The sequence below is a fragment of the Sebastes umbrosus genome, chromosome 7 (assembly GCF_015220745.1).
Source record: "Sebastes umbrosus isolate fSebUmb1 chromosome 7, fSebUmb1.pri, whole genome shotgun sequence".
NCBI lineage: Eukaryota > Metazoa > Chordata > Actinopteri > Perciformes > Sebastidae > Sebastes > Sebastes umbrosus.
In genome coordinates this window covers 35,901,605-35,920,878 of record NC_051275.1, presented here as the reverse complement: position 1 = coordinate 35,920,878, position 19,274 = coordinate 35,901,605, and the positions used below count along the sequence as shown (strand labels likewise).

General features: G+C 47.2%; 3 protein-coding genes across 3 annotated transcripts; 1 reads left to right on the top strand and 2 right to left on the bottom strand.

Moving 5' to 3' along the window:
* Nucleotides 1–1,121: 1,121 nt before the first annotated feature.
* Nucleotides 1,122–2,054, bottom strand: LOC119490972 (olfactory receptor 6N1-like). The gene has a single exon (XM_037774524.1). It carries the CDS (start codon nt 2,052–2,054, stop codon nt 1,122–1,124), a length of 933 nt encoding a protein of 310 aa, XP_037630452.1.
* Nucleotides 2,055–7,831: 5,777 nt separating this feature from the next.
* On the bottom strand, nt 7,832–8,764 carry LOC119490971 (olfactory receptor 11A1-like). Its single transcript, XM_037774523.1, has one exon. The coding sequence runs from the start codon at nt 8,762–8,764 to the stop codon at nt 7,832–7,834; it is 933 nt and encodes a 310-aa protein (XP_037630451.1).
* Nucleotides 8,765–11,960: 3,196 nt separating this feature from the next.
* LOC119490970 (olfactory receptor 11A1-like) lies at nt 11,961–12,896 on the top strand. The gene has a single exon (XM_037774522.1). The coding sequence runs from the start codon at nt 11,961–11,963 to the stop codon at nt 12,894–12,896; it is 936 nt and encodes a 311-aa protein (XP_037630450.1).
* Nucleotides 12,897–19,274: the final 6,378 nt, after the last annotated feature.

Genomic DNA, 19,274 nt, shown 5'->3' with positions numbered 1-19,274 from the left:
TCCTTTTTACCTGCTGAAATTCCTTTAAAGGACCATTACAACCCATAAAATACAGTTTTCACCTGCCAAAAACTGATTGCAGCTCCTACCTGGTGACTGAAAGTTTTTTTCTGACTCAGAATGGTTTTATTTAATTCATGAGGATTATATCGGGGCTTGAACCCTAATTACAGAGAAGCAGTCATTGACAATGAAAATCTGAGATCTCAGACTCCCTCCAACAATGATCATTAGATATATAAAAAAAAGGAAGTCAGCTCCGTGGTAAAACACACAAACCTGCAAATTAAAGCAGAACTTTTAAGGATATGGCGTTCCACCAAACAGGAAGAATCTCGTTTAGTCTGGCAAGATAGTCTTAAAACATAACGGAAGGCTCTCCGTGATGCCACAGCAGCTTATTACTCATCATTAATAGAGAAACATCAGAACAATCCCAGGTTTGCTTTCAGCAGTGTAGCAGAGAGCCACAGCTCTATGGAGTCATGTATTCCTACAACCCTCAGTAATAGAGACTTCATGAGCTTCTTTAAGGGGTCTACGCCATTTTTTCATTTCATCATTCTAACCAACACACATCAAAAGATATTTAAATTCTTTTACAGAGAAGTCCTGGCGTTTTTCTGTCCATTTCTCTACTAAAAGTTAGCTCACAGAAGACTTTCATAGTTGGATTTATAACTTTTATTAAGTCTCTGAAAAAAACACTGTTGTTCCAAGCTTGATTACAAACTGTCTGAAAATAATTCGATCGACCCCGAAACCTCATTAGAAAGTTACGGTGTTGACGAAGCAGCTGCAAGTTAAAGTTAGTCTCTACACCGCAGCGTTCCAGAGATACTCTAAAAAGAGTAACTAAAGTACTTTTCTGATGTGTACGACAGTGTTGACCCCCGAGGGTTAATGATAAAATCCTAACTATTAGAGTCTAAATAAATCACCTCCTTCCCTCAGCTGGTACCGATTTGAACTGCATCTCAAATTAATCTTCAGGTTCACAGCTTTCAGATGATGTACACTATTTCTATGTGACATCTACTGTTAACCTGCTATCTCCCCCTAAAGACCCCCTGGACCCCCCTAAAAAACACTAAAACGGCTCTGTTGTGGCTCTCAGAGGGTTAATAGCCTACATTTGACATCAGACTTTTACCTACTACACGGATTTTGGACATTTTCAGGCCGTAGAGTACAGGGTTGAAAAGAGGCGGGCATGTAAGAAAGTATAACGATAGAAATATTCGCACCATGTTGGGTACATTATTCATATCGAACCTGCTCTGTAACAATTCAAAGCTAGCTCCGACAGAAAAGTTGAAGAGGGAAGCGAGGTGAGGTGTGCAGGTACTGACAGCTTTCTGTCTGGTCTGTTTACAGCCAGAGAAACACACGATCAGGATCTTTATATACGTATAAATAATAAACATTAAAGCTCCGAAGATTGTGCCGAAAGATGCAATGAGCCCGTATGCATTAACTACGTGGGCCTCTGAGCAGGCCAGCTTCACAACAGAGTGACTATCACAGTAAACTTTGTAAATGATGTTCCCGCACAGCTGCGAATGGGAATTCAAATATATGATGAAAATACATGCAAGCAAAGGGTACAGCCATGTTAGAGCAATAAAAGTGGCAATCTTGTTATGAGTCATACGTGTGTTATACTGTAGAGGACAACAGATAGCCAGATATCGGTCATAAGACATGACCGCTAAGTTTAGATACTCAACAGCTCCGTAAGTGTGTAAAGAATACATCTGCAGGAAGCAGAGCGGAGCAGCAACAGTGTGAATGTCAGAGAGGATCTGAACCAGAAGGAATGGAAACAACCCTGTACTACCATACAGTTCATTTACAAACAGGCTGCACAGGAAAAGGTACATAGGTTCATGTAAGCTTCTGTTACTACAGATAACCACGATGAGCAACACATTGGCACAGACAATAAAAACATACAAACACACGACAATCATGAAGTAAAAGTACTTAAAAGTTCCGGTGTGAAAGTAAGCATCAAGAGTGAAATATGAAACCTGAGTAGAGTTTATCATCATCCTTCTTTAGGTTCACAACTATTCTACTGCGCACGTCAAGCTATAACTAACTTTTGTTATAGATCTGTACAAATTTAAGTGGCTTCAACTTGGACTCGTTTGGCACAATTTGCAACTTAAACTCAAAGCACACGTGAATAGAAGTCAGTGTAGTTATGCTAAACAGATTCATTATAATGGAAACAATTGTCAAAAACATTCCTACATTTTCTTTTCAAAGTCAGAGTAATGTTATTAATCTACAAAACAAAGTCGGTGACATTGTGTGAATTTGAGCATTCACCTGCTGCCCCGTTGTATTCATACAGAGTCCCTCCGTACTGAGCTGAAGCCCTGCTTCCACCTCTTATAAAACGTTTAAAGACAGAGAACACCCACAGCAGCTATGTGAACTCAATACCAAAATTTAATTGAGGCGGGGGGGGGTACACCCTTGACAGGTCTCCAGACTATCACAGGACTGACACATAGAGACAGACAAACCATTCACACTCACATTCACACCTACGGGACATTCAGAGTCAACAATGAACCTGCATTTCTTTGTACTGTGGGAGGAAACCTGAGCACCCGGGGTAAACCCACGCTAACCTGCATGTCTTTGGACAGCGGGAGGAAACCGGAGCACACGGAGTAAACCCACGCTAACCTGCATGTCTTTGGACTGTGGAAGGACCTGGAGCACCCGGAGTAAACCCACTATAACCTGCATGTCTTTGGACTGTGGGAGGAAACTGGAGCACCCGGAGTAAACCCACTCTAACCTGCATGTCTTTGGACTGTGGGAGGAAACCGGAACACACGGAGTAAACCCACTCTAACCTTCAGGTCTTTGGACAGTGGGAGGAAACCAGAGCACCCGAAATAAACCCACGCTAACCTGCATGTGTTTGGACTGTCGGAGGAAACCGGAGCACCTGGAGTAAACCCACGCTAACCTGCATGTCTTTGGACAGTGGGAGGAAACCGGAGCACCCGGAGCAAACCCATACTAGCCTGCATTTCTTTGGACTGTGGGAGGAAACCAGAGCACCCGGAATAAACCCACGCTAACCTGCATGTCTTTGGACAGTGGGAGGAAACCAGAGCACCCGGAGTAAACCCACGCTAACCTGCATGTCTTTGGACAGTGGGAGGAAACTGGAGTACCTGGAGTAAACCCACGCTAACCTGCATGTCTTTGGACTGTGGGAGGAAACCTGAGAACCCGGAGTAAACCCACGCTAACCTGCATGTCTTTGGACTGTGGGAGGAAACCTGAGAACCTGGAGCAAACCCACACTAACCTGCATGTCTTTGGACTGTGGGAGGAAACCTGAGAACCCGGAGCAAACCCACACTAACTTGCATGTCTTTGGACTGTGTTGTCATGCGCAGTAGTGTCTGCTCGGTCACATGACTCGGTCACGGGGTCAGGCTGCATCATGCTGTCGTCACGGCTTGTTCACATTAATGTAGCGTACACGAGTTTTCCTCTCCGGGAACCATCACCTTAACGTGGTGGAGAGGTTTGTGTGTCCCTATGACCCTGAGGGCTGTGTTGTCTGGAGCCTCGTGCTCCTGGTCGGGTCTCCCATGGCAAATTGGACTTAGGTGAGGGGCCGGACTAAGAATGGTTCACAAAAAAACCCAATGACGACACGAGGCAGAGGAGGAGTTACCCGGCCCGGAGGAAGCCCGGGGCCCACGTCTGGAGCCAGGTCCAGACGGAGGGCCCGTCAGCGAGCGCCTGCTGGCCGGGCTTGCCACGGAGCCCGGCCGGGGATACCCCGAAGAAGCAACGTGGCACCCCCCTCCTCTCCATCCTGTGGGCTCACCACCTGCGGGAAGAACCGCTTGGGTCGGGTGCGCTGCCACGCGGGTGGCAGTGAAGGCCAGGGACCTCGACGGACTGGACCCGGGCGGCAGAGGCTGGCTCTGGGGACGTGGAACGTCACCTCTCTGTGGGGGAAGGAGCCGGAGCTTGTGCGGGAGGTGGAGCGTTATCAGTTGGATCTGGTAGGGCTTACCTCTACGCACAGCCTCAGTTCTGGAACCGTACTCTTGGATAGGGGTTGGACTCTATTCTTTTCTGGAGTTGCCCATGGTGTGAGGCGCTGGGCGGGTGTGGGGATACTCACAAATCCCCGGCTGAGTGCCGCTATGTTGGAGTTTACCCCGGTGGACGAGAGGGTCGCCTCCCTACGCCTTCGGGTTATGGGGGGGAAAACTCTGACTGTTGTTTGTGCGTATGCACCAAACAGCAGTTCGGAGTATTCGGCCTTCTTGGAGACCCTGAATGGAGTCCTGTATGGGGCTCCAGTAGGGGACTCCATAGTTCTGCTGGGAGACTTCAACGTGCACGTGGGCAACGATGGAGACACTGGGAGTGGCGTGATTGGGAGGAATGGCCTCCCTGATCTAAACCCGAGTGGTCGTTTGTTATTGGACTTCTGTGCTAGTCATGGACTGTCCATAACGAACACCATGTTCCAACATAAGGATGCTCATAAGTGTACGTGGTACCAGAGCACCCTAGGCCGAAGGTCGATGATCGATTTTGTAATCGTATCGTCTGATCTGAGGCCGCATGTTTTGGACACTCGGGTGAAGAGAGGGGCGGAGCTGTCAACTGATCACCATCTGGTGATGAGTTGGGTCAGAGGGTGGGGGAAGACTCTGGACAGACCTGGTAAGCCCAAACGCGTAGTGAGGGTGAACTGGGAACGTCTGGAGGAGGCCCCTGTCCAAGAGATCTTCAACTCCCACCTCCGGCGGAGCTTTTCTGGCATCCCTGTGGAGGTTGGGGGCATTGAACCTGAGTGGGCGATGTTCAAAGCTTCCATTGCTGAAGCTGCAGCGGTGAGCTGTGGTTTTAAGGTCTTAGGTGCCTCAAGGGGCGGCAACCCTCGAAGGTAGTCAAACAACTCCACAGTGGCAAAGCCCCGGGGGTTGATGAGATCCGCCCAGAAATGCTGAAGGCTCTGGGTGGGGAGGGGCTGTCTTGGATGACATGTCTCTTCAACACTGCGTGGAAGTCGGTGACAGTGCCTAAGGAGTGGCAGACCGGGGTGGTGGTTCCCCTTTTCAAAAAGGGGGACCAGAGAGTGTGTGCCAATTACAGGGGTATCACACTGCTCAGCCTCCCTGGTAAAGTCTACTCCAAGGTGCTGGAAAGGAGGGTTCGGCCGATAGTCGAACCTCAGATCGAAGAGGGACAATGCGGATTCCGTCTTGGCCGTAGAACAACGGACCAGCTCTTCACTCTCGCAAGGATCCTGGAGGGGGCCTGGGAGTATGCCCATCCAGTCTACATGTGTTTTGTGGACTTGGAGAAGGCGTATGACCGGGTCCCCCGGGAGATATTGTGGGGGGTGTTGCGGGAGTATAGGGTGAGGGGGGCACTTCTCAGGGCCATCCAATCCCTGTACGCCCAAAGCGAGAGCTGTGTTTGGATCCTCGGCAACAAGTCGGACTCATTTCCGGTGGGGGTTGGCCTCCACCAGGGCTGCGCTTTGTCACCAATCCTGTTCGTGATATTCATGGACAGGATATCGAGGCGTAGTCGGGGGGGGAGGAGGGTTTGCAGTTCGGTGGGCTGAGGATCTCATCGCTGCTTTTTGCAGATGATGTGGTCCTGTTGGCATCATCGGTCTGCGACCTCCAGCACTCACTGGATCGGTTCGCAGCCGAGTGTGATGCAGTCGGGATGAGAATCAGCACCTCTAAATCTGAGGCCATGGTTCTCAGCAGGAAACCGATGGATTGCCTACTCCGGGTAGGGAATGAGTCCTTACCCCAAGTGAAGGAGTTCAAGTATCTCGGGGTCTTGCATTTGCTTTACCGCACCGTTGTGACGAAAAGAGAGCTGAGCCGGAAGGCAAAGCTCTCGATCTACCGTTCAATCTTCGTTCCTACTCTCACCTGTGGTCATGAGGGTTAGGTCATGACCGAAAGAACGAGGTCGCGGGTGCAAGCGGCCGAAATGTGTTTCCTCAGGAGGGTGGCTGGCGTCTCCCTTAGAGATAGGGTAAGAAGCTCAGTCATCCGTGAGGGACTCGGAGTAGAGTCCTTGCTCCTTTGCGTCGAAAGGAGCTAGTTGAGGTGGTTCGGGCATCTAGTACGGATGCCTCCTGGGCGCCTCCCTTGGGAGGTGTTCCAGGCACGACCAGCTGGGAGGAGACCACGGGGAAGACCCAGGACTAGGTGGAGAGATTATATCTCTACTCTGGCCTGGGAACGCCTCGGGATCCCCCAGTCAGAGCTGGTTAACGTGGACCAGGAAAGAGAAGTTTGGGGTCCCCTGCTGGAGCTGTTGCCCCCGCGACCCGATCCCGGATAAGCGGTTGAAGATGGATGGATGAAGATGGATGGATGGAGTTTACCGCGCGTTCATGAGCTTGCTTGCTCGTAGCCAGCTGGTAGCCAGCTGGTAGCCAGCTGGTAGCTAACTGGTAGCTAGCAGTCCTGTAGACCGATACTGCTTTAGTAGCCTAGCCTGCTAACTGCAGCAGCTAGTGTTTGTTCAGGAGACAGCGGCGCTGCGATGGTAATTTAATAATCAACCGTTAGCTTGTTTGTGAACGGAGATGTTAATTAACGTACATTACATTAACTTTTTTTACCGTGCACTTTAACCTTTGGCTGCATTATTTGTTTTATGATATCGCACATGTGGACTGACTATATCTATTTATTATGCATTTACTTATTTTTATAATCATTGTCTTTTATATTGTTTTAGATTGTCTCCTTACTTTTACTGCCCTTTAAGAACAGTTTGCACATACGACACGACACTGGTCACTAACCTTATAGCTGTCGCTTGTATAATACCCTATATATATATTTATAGACCGTCTTTTAAAGCATCGGGGATGTGACGGGGAGTTGCAAACTCAAATTCGTTGTACCTGTACAATGACAATAAAGGAAATAAATAATACACATGCTTTAATAAAAAAATGAAATACTTTTAACCTGCATACTGTATGTCATTCTAATACATTTTCACCTGTATAAAATGTATAATATACTGACTAGTAAATGTTACCATTTACTATTACTGAATGTCATTTGCTTCATTATAAGTTGTCTTTCAATAAAATATTAAAATATAAGTGGAAAAAAACTTTTCACAAAACATAACAGACATGACCACAAAATAACATAGTGACCAGAAACGGTCCAGACATATACTGGGTTTGGACCGAGTCTTGTTTAAATCAGGACTATCAGAGTGTTCATACTGGGGAGTTGATTCACCTCAAAATAAATGATCCTCTGAGTTACAGACCCTCTCTATGGGAAAAGTCTTGTTGGGCCAAATGGCATCACGTGACGGACACGGAGATTGTAGTAACGCCGTTTGGCCACTACGAAAGTCGGGATCAACGACGGGCACTCTTCCTGGAGGCTTGGGCCTAACTTACAGCGTCCTGATATTTATATCTATATCTATATCTATTCATAACATATAAACCTACAACTTTGAATAATGTGTTGCTTTTAGCACTAAATGAACAGTTGTTATGCTGAACTGCGGCGCTACATCATGTCCCTGTATTCTGATGGACAGCATGTCCCTGTATTCTGATGGACATCATGTCCCTGTATTCTGATGGACATCGTGTCCCTGTATTCTGATGGACATCATGTCCCTGTATTCTGATGGACATCATGTCCCTGTATTCACACAAAGCAAAGCAGGTTGTAAATAGAGTAAATGTGTTTTATTTCTTCCCATTGAATCTATATCAGAAACCACAGAGGTATGATTACATTAAATGTAATTTATGTCAGAGACGTATTAACGTGATTAATTTCACACGTTTACATGCGACACGTATTTTGGCCAGTTTGAGGCCGTACATTACAGGGTTGAACAGCGGCGGGCATGTTAGAAAGTATAAAGATAAAAACATCCTCAACATGTTGGGGAGATTGTTCATATTAAATCTGCTCTGTAATATCTCAAAAGAAGCTCCGAAGGAGAAGTTGAGCAGAGAAGCCAGGTGAGGTGTGCAGGTACTGACAGCTTTCTGTCTGGTCTGTTTACTACCAGAATAACACACTTTAAGGATCTTTATATACGAGTACAAGATCAGAATCAGAGGACAAAAGATGGCGAGTGAAGAAACAATGAGTCCATAAATGTTATTAACTGTAGTGTCATAACAGGCCAGTTTAACTATGGAGTGGTTATCACAGTAGACTTTGTTAATGACATTCCCACACAGCTGTAAAGGGACTATCAGAGGCAGCGTAGCAAAATTCACAAGAAATATGAGCAACCATATTACAGCAATAAGCACAACCACCTTGTTCCAGGTCATACGTGTGTTATACTGTAGAGGATAACAGATGGCCAGATATCGGTCATAAGACATGATGGTCAAGTTTAAAAACTCTATACTTCCATAAGAATACACAAAGAAGATCTGTGTGAAGCAGAGCGGAGCAGCAACAGTGTGAATGTCAGAGAGGATCTGAACCAGAAGGAATGGAAACAACCCTGTACTACCATACAGTTCATTTACAAACAGGCTGCACAGGAAAAGGTACATAGGTTCATGTAAGCTTCTGTTACTACAGATAACCACGATGAGCAACACATTAGCACTAACTATGAAAACATATAAAGACATAACAACCATGAAATATAAGTATTTAAACCCCCCCGTATCAAAATAGGCAGCCAGTGTGAAATATGAAACCTGAGTAGAATTCATCCTGACTTTGGTTTATAACTATTTCATTGTGCACACCAACAAATAATTCACTTTTGTTATGCATTTGCATAATAGTTAAACTAGGAATGGGTTATTCAACTGGACTATAAGTCAGTGTAGTAATACTGAACTGATTCATTGTCATGGAAAATGTTTTAACAAACCGCCCCAAATGTACCATTATGTTCAATATAATGCACGTTACATATTACTAATAAAACATATGTGACATTGTGTGGCGTTATTAAGCATTCACCTGTTATCCTGCTACAGTCATACTGTGAGTCCTCCTAACTGAACTGAAACTCTGCTCATACAGATAACCACAACCAGCAACACATTGGCACTAATGATTAACATATATAAAGACATAACAATAATGAAGTATAAGTATTTAAAGCGCTCTGTGTCAACGTAGGCAGAAATATGAAACCTGAGTAGAGTTTAACATGAGTCTCCTTTTTGTTCATAAAAAGCACCAAAGATTACATTTTGGTATAGATATCTAGATATTTAGCACACTCAAACAGAAGTCAAGGTGATGGTAACGTAATAATCAGTGTTAAATTCATTATCCTGTAAACTGTCTAACACATATCCCGACTGTACCGTTTGCTTGTATGATGGTTAGTTAGTTATAACGACACATAGCTGATGACATCGGCTGAGTCGCTCTCAACGGAGATAAAACTCTGCTACCTCGTCTTTTAAGCCTTTCATGGTGGACGCCCTCACCTCCTTATCTGAGGTCACTGATTCATACTGATGTTGAACTAATGGCAAGAAAAAGGAAAACTTTGTAGACCACCTATTGTTTCAGGATTTACAAACATCCCGACCAACTTTACTGTCTTTTTAGAGTCTCTAGTAGGTTCAGTTTTAGGGCTAGAGACACAGATATGATGTTAAACTAGAAAAACGAAGGAATCCATCGGTACCAACCAGGTCATGCTAGTGTGGGTTTGCTCCAGGTGCACCGGTTTGCTCCCACAGTTAGCGTGGGTTTGCTCGGGATGCTCCGGTTTCCTCCCACAGTCCAAAGACTTGCAGGTTAGCGTGGGTTTACTCTGGGTGCTCCGGTTTCCTACCACAGTTAGCGTGGGTTTGCTCCGGGTGCTCCGGTTTCCTCCCACAGTTAGAGTGGGTTCGCTCCGGGTGTTACGGTTTCCTACCACAGTTAGCGTGGATTTGCTCCGGGTGCTCCGGTTTCCTCCCACAGTTAGCGTGGGTTTGCTCCGGGTGTTCCGGTTTCTTCCCACTGTCCAAAGACATGCAGGTTGGCGTGGCTTTACTCCGGGTGCTACGGTTTCCTACCACAGTTAGTGTGGGTTTGCTCCGGGTGCTCTGGTTTCCTCCCACAGTTAGCGTGGGTTTGCTCCGAGTGCTCCGGTTTCCTCCCACTGTCCAAAGATATGCAGTTTAGCAAGGGTTTACTCCAGGTGCTCCGGTTTCCTCCCACAGTTAGCGTGGGTTTGCTCCGGCTGTTCCGGTTTCTTCCCACTGTCCAAAGACATGCAGGTTGGCGTGGCTTTACTCCGGGTGCTACGGTTTCCTACCACAGTTAGCGTGGGTTTGCTCCGGGTGCTCTGGTTTCCTCCCACAGTTAGCGTGGGTTTACTCCAGGTGCTCCGGTTTCCTCCCACAGTTAGCCGGGCGGCTGTAGCTCAGTTTGTAGAACGGGCCGTCCTTTAATCACAAGGTTGGCGGTTCGATCCCCGGCTCCTACAGACTGCATGTCGAAGTGTCCTTGAGCGAGACACTAAACCCAAAGTTGCTCCACGGGTGCCCACTGCTCCTAAATGCTGGTTAAAAGCAGATGTCCACTTTCATGTATGTACCTGTATGTATATGGCAAATAAATGTTTCCTCTTCTTTTGTAGGGAAGGAGATTGAATAACGCTTTTTTAGAGTGATATCACAGAATTTATTTCTAATCCGCTTTTGACCAATTTAATTTTTTCCAGCATTTAAAAGAAGAAAGTTTGATGACAGCTGATGACTGGCGTCAGGCTTAATGGAGATGTAAAGTCGAGTATCATCTGCATAGAAACGGGGAACCTAGTTTGTAACTATTGATTAATGTGCCAAGAGGGCTACATGTAAATTGAGAAAAGAATAGGACCGAGCACAGATCCCTGATGCACACCATTACGGACCTTCTTGTGGTTCAAGGAAATAGTTATTGTGTGAAACAAAGTGGGATCTGTCAGATAAGTATGATCTAAACCAGCAGAGAGCAGTGTCAGTGTCTGCATGTGTCTCCTCCTATGAATCAAAGACAAGCAGGTTTGGTAAATTGATTACTCTAATAGCCCATAGGTGTGAATATGAGTGTGAATGGTTTTGGTCTGGTGATATGTCAGCTCTGTGATGGATTAGTCTGGTCTAAACGGGTATAGATGGCTTAAAGAAACTAACGCAATTCAATGAAACACATTCTTTTAGGGGGCGGCACGTGGTGCAGTGGTTAGATCGGTCACCTCACAGCAAGTGGGTCGCAAGTTCCTTCTGTGAGGAGGTTGCATCTTCTCCCTGTGTCAGCGTGGGGGTTTTCTCCGGGTGCTCCGGTTTCCTCCGACAGTCCAAAGACATGCAGGTTAGCGTGGGTTTACTCCGGGGGCTCCGGTTTCCTCTGACAGTCCAAAGACAACGTGGGTTTACTGGAGCAAACCCACGCTAACTGTGGGAGGAAACCGGAGCACCTGGAGCAAACCCACGCTAGCATGACCAGGTTGGTACCGATGGATTCCTTCGCTTTTCTAGTTCAACATCATATCTGTGTCTCTAGCCCTAAAACTGAACCTACTAGAGACTCTAGAAAGACAGTAAAGTCGGTCGGGATGTTTGTAAATCCTGAAACAATAGGTGGTCTACAAAGTTTTCCTTTTTCCTGACATTAGTTCAACATCAGTATGAATCAGTGACCTCAGATAAGGAGGTGAGGGCGTCCACCATGAAAGGCTTAAAAGAGGAAGTAGCAGAGTTTTATCTCCATTGAGAGCGACTCAGCCGATGTCATCAGCTAGGAAACAGTACAGTCGGGATATGTGTTAGACAGTTTACAGGATAATTAATTTAACACTGATTATTACGTTACCATCACCTTGACTTCTGTTTGTGTGTGCTAAATATCTAGATATAGATAGCTATAACAAAATGTAATCTTTGGTGGTTTTTATGAACAAAAAGGAGACTCATGTTAAACTCTACACAGGTTTCGCATTTCACACTGGCTGCCTATTTCGATACGGGGGGGTTTAAATACTTATATTTCATGGTTGTTATGTCTTTATATGTTTTCATAGTTAGTGCTAATGTGTTGCTCATCGTGGTTATCGGTAGTAACAGAAGCTTACATGAACCTATGTACCTTTTCCTGTGCAGCCTGTTTGTAAATGAACTGTATGGTAGTACAGGGTTGTTTCCATTCCTTCTGGTTCAGATCCTCTCTGACATTCACACTGTTGCTGCTCCGCTCTGCTTCACACAGATCTTCTTCGTATATTCTTATGGAAATATAGAGTTTTTAAACTTGATCATCATGTCTTATGACCGATATCTGGCCATCTGTTATCCTCTACAGTATAACACATGTATGACCTGGAACAAGGTGGTTGTGCTTATTGCTGTAATATGGTTGCTCACATTTCTTGTGAATTTTGTTACACTGACTTTGATAGTCCCTTTACAGCTGTGTGGGAACGTCATTAACAAAGTCTACTGTGATAACCACTCCATAGTTAAACTGGCCTGTTATGACACTACAGTTAATAACATTTATGGACTCATTGTTTCTTCACTCGCCATCTTTTGTCCTCTGATTCTGATCTTGTACTCGTATATAAAGATCCTTAAAGTGTGTTATTCTGGTAGTAAACAGACCAGACAGAAAGCTGTCAGTACCTGCACACCTCACCTGGCTTCTCTGCTCAACTTCTCCTTTGGAGCTTCTTTTGAGATATTACAGAGCAGATTTAATATGAACAATCTCCCCAACATGTTGAGGATGTTTTTATCTTTATACTTTCTAACATGCCCGCCGCTGTTCAACCCTGTAATGTACGGCCTCAAACTGGCCAAAATACGTGTCGCATGTAAACGTGTGAAATTAATCACGTTAATACGTCTCTGACACAAATTACATTTAATGTAATCATACCTCTGTGGTTTCTGATATAGATTCAATGGGAAGAAATAAAACACATTTACTCTATTTACAACCTGCTTTGCTTTGTGTGAATACAGGGACATGATGTCCATCAGAATACAGGGACATGATGTCCATCAGAATACAGGGACACGATGTCCATCAGAATACAGGGACATGCTGTCCATCAGAATACAGGGACATGCTCTCCATCAGAATACAGGGACATGATGTCCATCAGAATACAGGGACATGTTGTCCATCAGAATACATGGACATGATGTCCATTAGAATACAGGGACATGATGTCCATTAGAATACAGGGACATGCCGTCCATCAGTATACAAGGACATGATGTCCATCAGAAGCGCCGCAGTTCAGCATAACAACTGTGCATTTAGTGATAAAAGCAACACATTAGTCAAAGTTGTAGGTTTATATGTTATGAATAGATATAGATATAGATATAAATATAGATATATAGATATAGATATAAATATATAGATATAGATATAGATGTCAGGACGCTGTAAGTTTGGCCCAAGCCTCCAGGAAGAGCGCCGGTCGTTGATCCCGACTTCCGTAGTGGCCAAACGACGGTACTACAACCTCCATGTCCGTCACGTGATGCACTTGGGCCCAACAAGACTTTTCCCATAGACTTCCATTGGGAAAGAGACGTCTGTAACTCAGAGGATCATTTATTCTGAGGTGAATCAACTCCCCAGTACGAACACTCTGATAGTCCTGATTTAAATCATTACGTTTTTAAAGTAGTAAAACGCACTAATAGCTGAATTTTCCATCATCAGACCCACGGTACCGCACCGCCCTGCACGCTCATGTGACATCTCTGGTTCAGCCAGCTTCCTGCTAGCTGTATGCGGCTGTAATAATGGAGATATTGCTGTAATTCATCCCTTTCATTGTCTTATAATACGCCCATGGGCTGTATGCGGTAGGCCCCTACCGTGAATGTATTCATGCATTCTATTTAGATTAGATTAGATAAGATTTCCTTTATTGTCATTGTACAGGTACAACAAATTTGAGTTTGCAACTCCCCGTCACATCCCCGATGCTTTAAAAGACGGTCTATAAATATATATATAGGGTACTATACAAGCGACAGCTATTAGGTTAGTGACCAGTGTCGTGTCGTATGTGCAAACTGTTCTTAAAGGGCAGTAAAAGTAAGGAGACAATCTAAAACAATATAAAAGACAATGATTATAAAAATAAGTAAATGCATAATAAATAGATATAGTCAGTCCGCATGTGCGATATCATAAAACAAATAATGCAGCCAAAGGTTAAAGTGCACGGTAAAAAAAGTTAATGTAACGTACGTTAATTAACATCTCCGTTCACAAACAAGCTAACGGTTGATTATTAAATTACCATCGCAGCGCCGCTGTCTCCTAAACAAACACTAGCTGCTGCAGTTAGCAGGCTATGCTACTACAGCAGTATCGGTCTACCGGACTGCTAGCTACCAGCAAGGCCTATGGAAAGGAGGCTGGGTCACGGGCGGACATGGGTCTTGGGGTACGGGGTATGATCCGCCATGATTCTCCAAGATACGCCATGATCCGCCAAGATCCACCACGATCCGCCAAGATCCTCCATGATCCGCCAAGATCCGCCATGATTCTCCAAGATACGCCATGATCCGCCAAGATCCACCATGATCCGCCAAGATCCACCATGATCCGCCAAGATCCACCATGATCCTCCATGATCCACCATGATCCGCCATGATCCTCCATGATCCTCCATGATCCACCATGATCCACCATGATCCGCCAAGATCCACCATGATCCTCCATGATCCACCATGAGCCACCATGATCCGCGAAGATCTGCCATGATCCTCCAAGATCCACCATGATCCTCCATGATCCGCCATGATCCGCGAAGATCTGCCATGATCCGCCATGATCCTCCAAGATCCGCCATGATCCTCCATGATCCGCCATGATCCGCGAAGATCTGCCATGATCCTCCAAGATCCGCCATGATCCTCCATGATCTGCCATGATCCTCCATGATCCGCCATGATCCGCCAAGATCCACCATGATCCTCCATGATCCGCCATGATCCTCCATGATCCGCCATGATCCGCGAAGATCTGCCATGATCCTCCAAGATCCACCATGATCCTCCATGATCCGCCATGATCCTCCATGATCCGCCATGATCCTCCATGATCCGCCAAGATCCACCATGATCCTCCAAGATCTGCCATGATCCTCCAAGATCCGCCATGATCCACCATGGTCCGCCATGGTCTGCCATGATCCGCCATGATCCGCCAAGACTCGCCATGATCCGCCAAGGTCCGCCAAGATCCGCCATGATCCGCCAAGGTCCGCCAAGGTCCGCCATGATCCGCCATGGTCCGCCATGATCCGCCATGATCCGCCAAGACTCGCCATGATCCGCCAAGGTCCGCCAAGATCCGCCATGATCCGCCAAGGTCCGCCAAGATCCGCCATGATCCGCCAAGGTCCGCCATGATCCGCCATGGTCCGCCAAGACTCGCCATGATCCGCCAAGACTCGCCATGATCCGCCAAGGTCCGCCATGATCCGCCATGGTCCGCCATGATCCGCCATGATCCGCCAAGACTCGCCATGATCCGCCAAGATCCACCATGATCCTCCATGATCCGCCATGATCCGCGAAGATCTGCCATGATCCTCCAAGATCTGCCATGATCCTCCAAGATCCGCCATGATCCACCATGGTCCGCCATGGTCTGCCATGATCCGCCATGATCCGCCAAGACTCGCCATGATCCGCCAAGGTCCGCCAAGATCCGCCATGATCCGCCAAGGTCCGCCAAGGTCCGCCATGATCCGCCATGGTCCGCCATGATCCGCCATGATCCGCCAAGACTCGCCATGATCCGCCAAGGTTCACCATGATCCGCCATGATCTGCCAAGACTCGCCATGATCCGCCAAGGTCCGCCAAGATCCGCCATGATCCGCCAAGGTCCGCCAAGGTCCGCCATGATCCGCCAAGGTCCGCCATGATCCGCCATGGTCCGCCATGATCCGCCATGATCCGCCAAGACTCGCCATGATCCGCCAAGATCCACCATGATCCTCCATGATCCGCCATGATCCGCGAAGATCTGCCATGATCCGCCATGATCCTCCAAGATCCGCCAAGATCCACCATGATCCTCCATGATCCACCATGATCCGCGAAGATCTGCCATGATCCTCCAAGATCCACCATGATCCTCCATGATCCGCCATGATCCTCCATGATCCGCTAAGATCCACCATGGTCCGCCATGGTCTGCCATGATCCGCCATGATCCGCCAAGACTCGCCATGATCCGCCAAGGTCCGCCAAGATCCGCCATGATCCGCCAAGGTCCGCCAAGGTCCGCCATGATCCGCCAAGGTCCGCCATGATCCGCCATGGTCCGCCATGATCCGCCAAGACTCACCATGATCCGCCAAGGTCCACCATGATCCGCCATGATCCGCCAAGATACGCCATGATCCGCCAAGATCCACCATGATCCGCCAAGATCCACCATGATCCGCGAAGATCTGCCATGATCCTCCAAGATCCACCATGATCCTCCATGATCCGCCATGATCCTCCATGATCCACCAAGATCCACCATGATCCTCCAAGGTCCGCCAAGGTCCGCCATGATCCGCCAAGGTCCGCCATGATCCGCCATGGTCCGCCATGATCCACCATGATCCGCCAAGACTCGCCATGATCCGCCAAGATCCGCCAAGGTCCGCCATGATCCGCCATGATCCGCCAAGATCCGCCAAATTCCGCCATGATCCGCCAAGATCCGCCAAGGTCCGCCATGATCCGCCATGATCCGCCAAGACTCGCCATGATCCGCCAAGATCCACCATGATCCTCCATGATCCGCCATGATCCGCGAAGATCTGCCATGATCCGCCATGATCCTCCAAGATCCGCCAAGATCCACCATGATCCTCCATGATCCACCATGATCCGCGAAGATCTGCCATGATCCTCCAAGATCCACCATGATCCTCCATGATCCGCCATGATCCTCCATGATCCGCTAAGATCCACCATGGTCCGCCATGGTCTGCCATGATCCGCCATGATCCGCCAAGACTCGCCATGATCCGCCAAGGTCCGCCAAGATCCGCCATGATCCGCCAAGGTCCGCCAAGGTCCGCCATGATCCGCCAAGGTCCGCCATGATCCGCCATGGTCCGCCATGATCCGCCAAGACTCGCCATGATCCGCCAAGGTCCACCATGATCCGCCATGATCCGCCAAGATACGCCATGATCCGCCAAGATCCACCATGATCCGCTAAGATCCACCATGATCCGCGAAGATCTGCCATGATCCTCCAAGATCCACCATGATCCTCCATGATCCGCCATGATCCTCCATGATCCACCAAGATCCACCATGATCCTCCAAGGTCCGCCAAGGTCCGCCATGATCCGCCAAGGTCCGCCATGATCCGCCATGATCCGCCAAGATCCGCCAAATTCCGCCATGATCCGCCAAGATCCGCCAAGGTCCGCCATGATCCGCCATGATCCGCCATGATCCGCCAAATTCCGCCATGATCCGCCAAGGTCCGCCATGATCCGCCATGATCCGCCAAGATCCGCCATGATCCGCCAAGATCCTCCATGATCCGCCAAGATCCTCCATGATCCGCCAAGGTCCGCCATGATCCGCCATGATCCGCCATGATCCGCCAAGATCCGCCATGATCCGCCAAGATCCTCCATGATCCGCCAAGATCCTCCAAGATCCGCCATGGTCAAGTTAATGCTGGTTCTGATAGAACGGTGTCAGAACACACAGTGAGGAGCAGACCTCCACGGGTCAGGAGGACCTGCTCAATATTAGGCAGCTGGTCATCATGGTATGGCTGATCGGTGTACGTATAGACCAGCGGTCAGCAACCTGCGTCTCTTCAGCTCCTCTCCAGCGGCTCCCTGTGGAGGTTTAAACACGGAAATGAATAACTGTTCTTTGTTTACATTTTTATTTGTATTCATTCGATCATTGTTGTAGGTCTATGGTACGACGGTAGTACGGAGTATTAGGGCCACATTGAGGACAAAAGATAAATCTGAGATTTAGAGAATAAAGTCATCAGTTTATAAAGTAGTAATTTTACGTTATTTTTTCTTTTATTCTCGTAATATTACGACTTTCTTTCTCGTAAAGTTATGATTTATTCTCGTAATATTCTGACTTTATTCTGTAAATCTCAGATGTTTTCTCCCTCAATGTGGTCCTAATACTCCGTAGTACATTGTCTCTTTGGCCCTCACTGCATTAGACTGATATACTATATTGTTAGACTATGAACTGTGTTACCTTCATCACCATGATAACATGTTTTGCGGCTCCAGACACATTTATTTGTGTTTTTTTGGCCTAAAATGGCTCTTTAGATAGTGAAGGTTGCTGACCTCTGACCCCTGACCCCTGGTATATGCAGTATACGGTACATATTGATGATTAGTAGATGTTGAAAGCAGCAGTAGACTAAACATGAAGGAGAGTAAATGTTTAATGTGATGGATTATTTAGACCAGCGGCCCCCAGTGCTGTAACTCACAGCTCTAAGTGATGTAATGCAAACAAACTCCAGATCACCTCTCAGCTGCGTGGACAAGGCTGCCACTGAAGAGCCCAGAACAGGGAATCTGTCTCTGACGTAATGGATGTCGGGGAGGCACCTAGATCAGATCTATGGTATATGTTGATTAGTGGATATTTTGACAGAGACAAGTAAAAAAGGAGAATACGAAGATGGCGTAGAGGTGGGATGAGTTCTTTGATCTAGTATATAGGGCTGTGATGTGGAGCCCGCGAACAGTCGCGTCCGGAACGGCTCGGGTTTGGTTGTGTTTTTGTCTGCTGATTTGAAACACAATAAAACTCTGCTTCTTGCATCATACTTGTACAGCATCAAGAGATTCATCTGAGTAACCTGTTGACTTTCTGACACCGTTAAAATTGAACATTGAAGAACATTGAACTGAGGTCTCAGCCATTCCAGGCCCAAGGCTTGAGATATCCGGACTCAACAAATCCAGTTATTAGATATGAAACATAAACTCTGTAACAGCTGCAGATGTCTCACATTAGTTTGCTGTGACCGTCTGAACTTTCTAACCTCTGAGGGACAGCTTCGTCTCGGCGGCGCCGGAGAAACAACACTACTACTGTGGTCACTACACAGGAGCACAAACAGCCCCACGGCATCCTCCCATCATGCAGTGGGTGAGCGCTAATTGGGCTGTTAGTGTAGCTGGTTAGATCCTCCAGAGTGTCCAAGTGTCCACAGTGTCCCTCTGGGGTCTCCG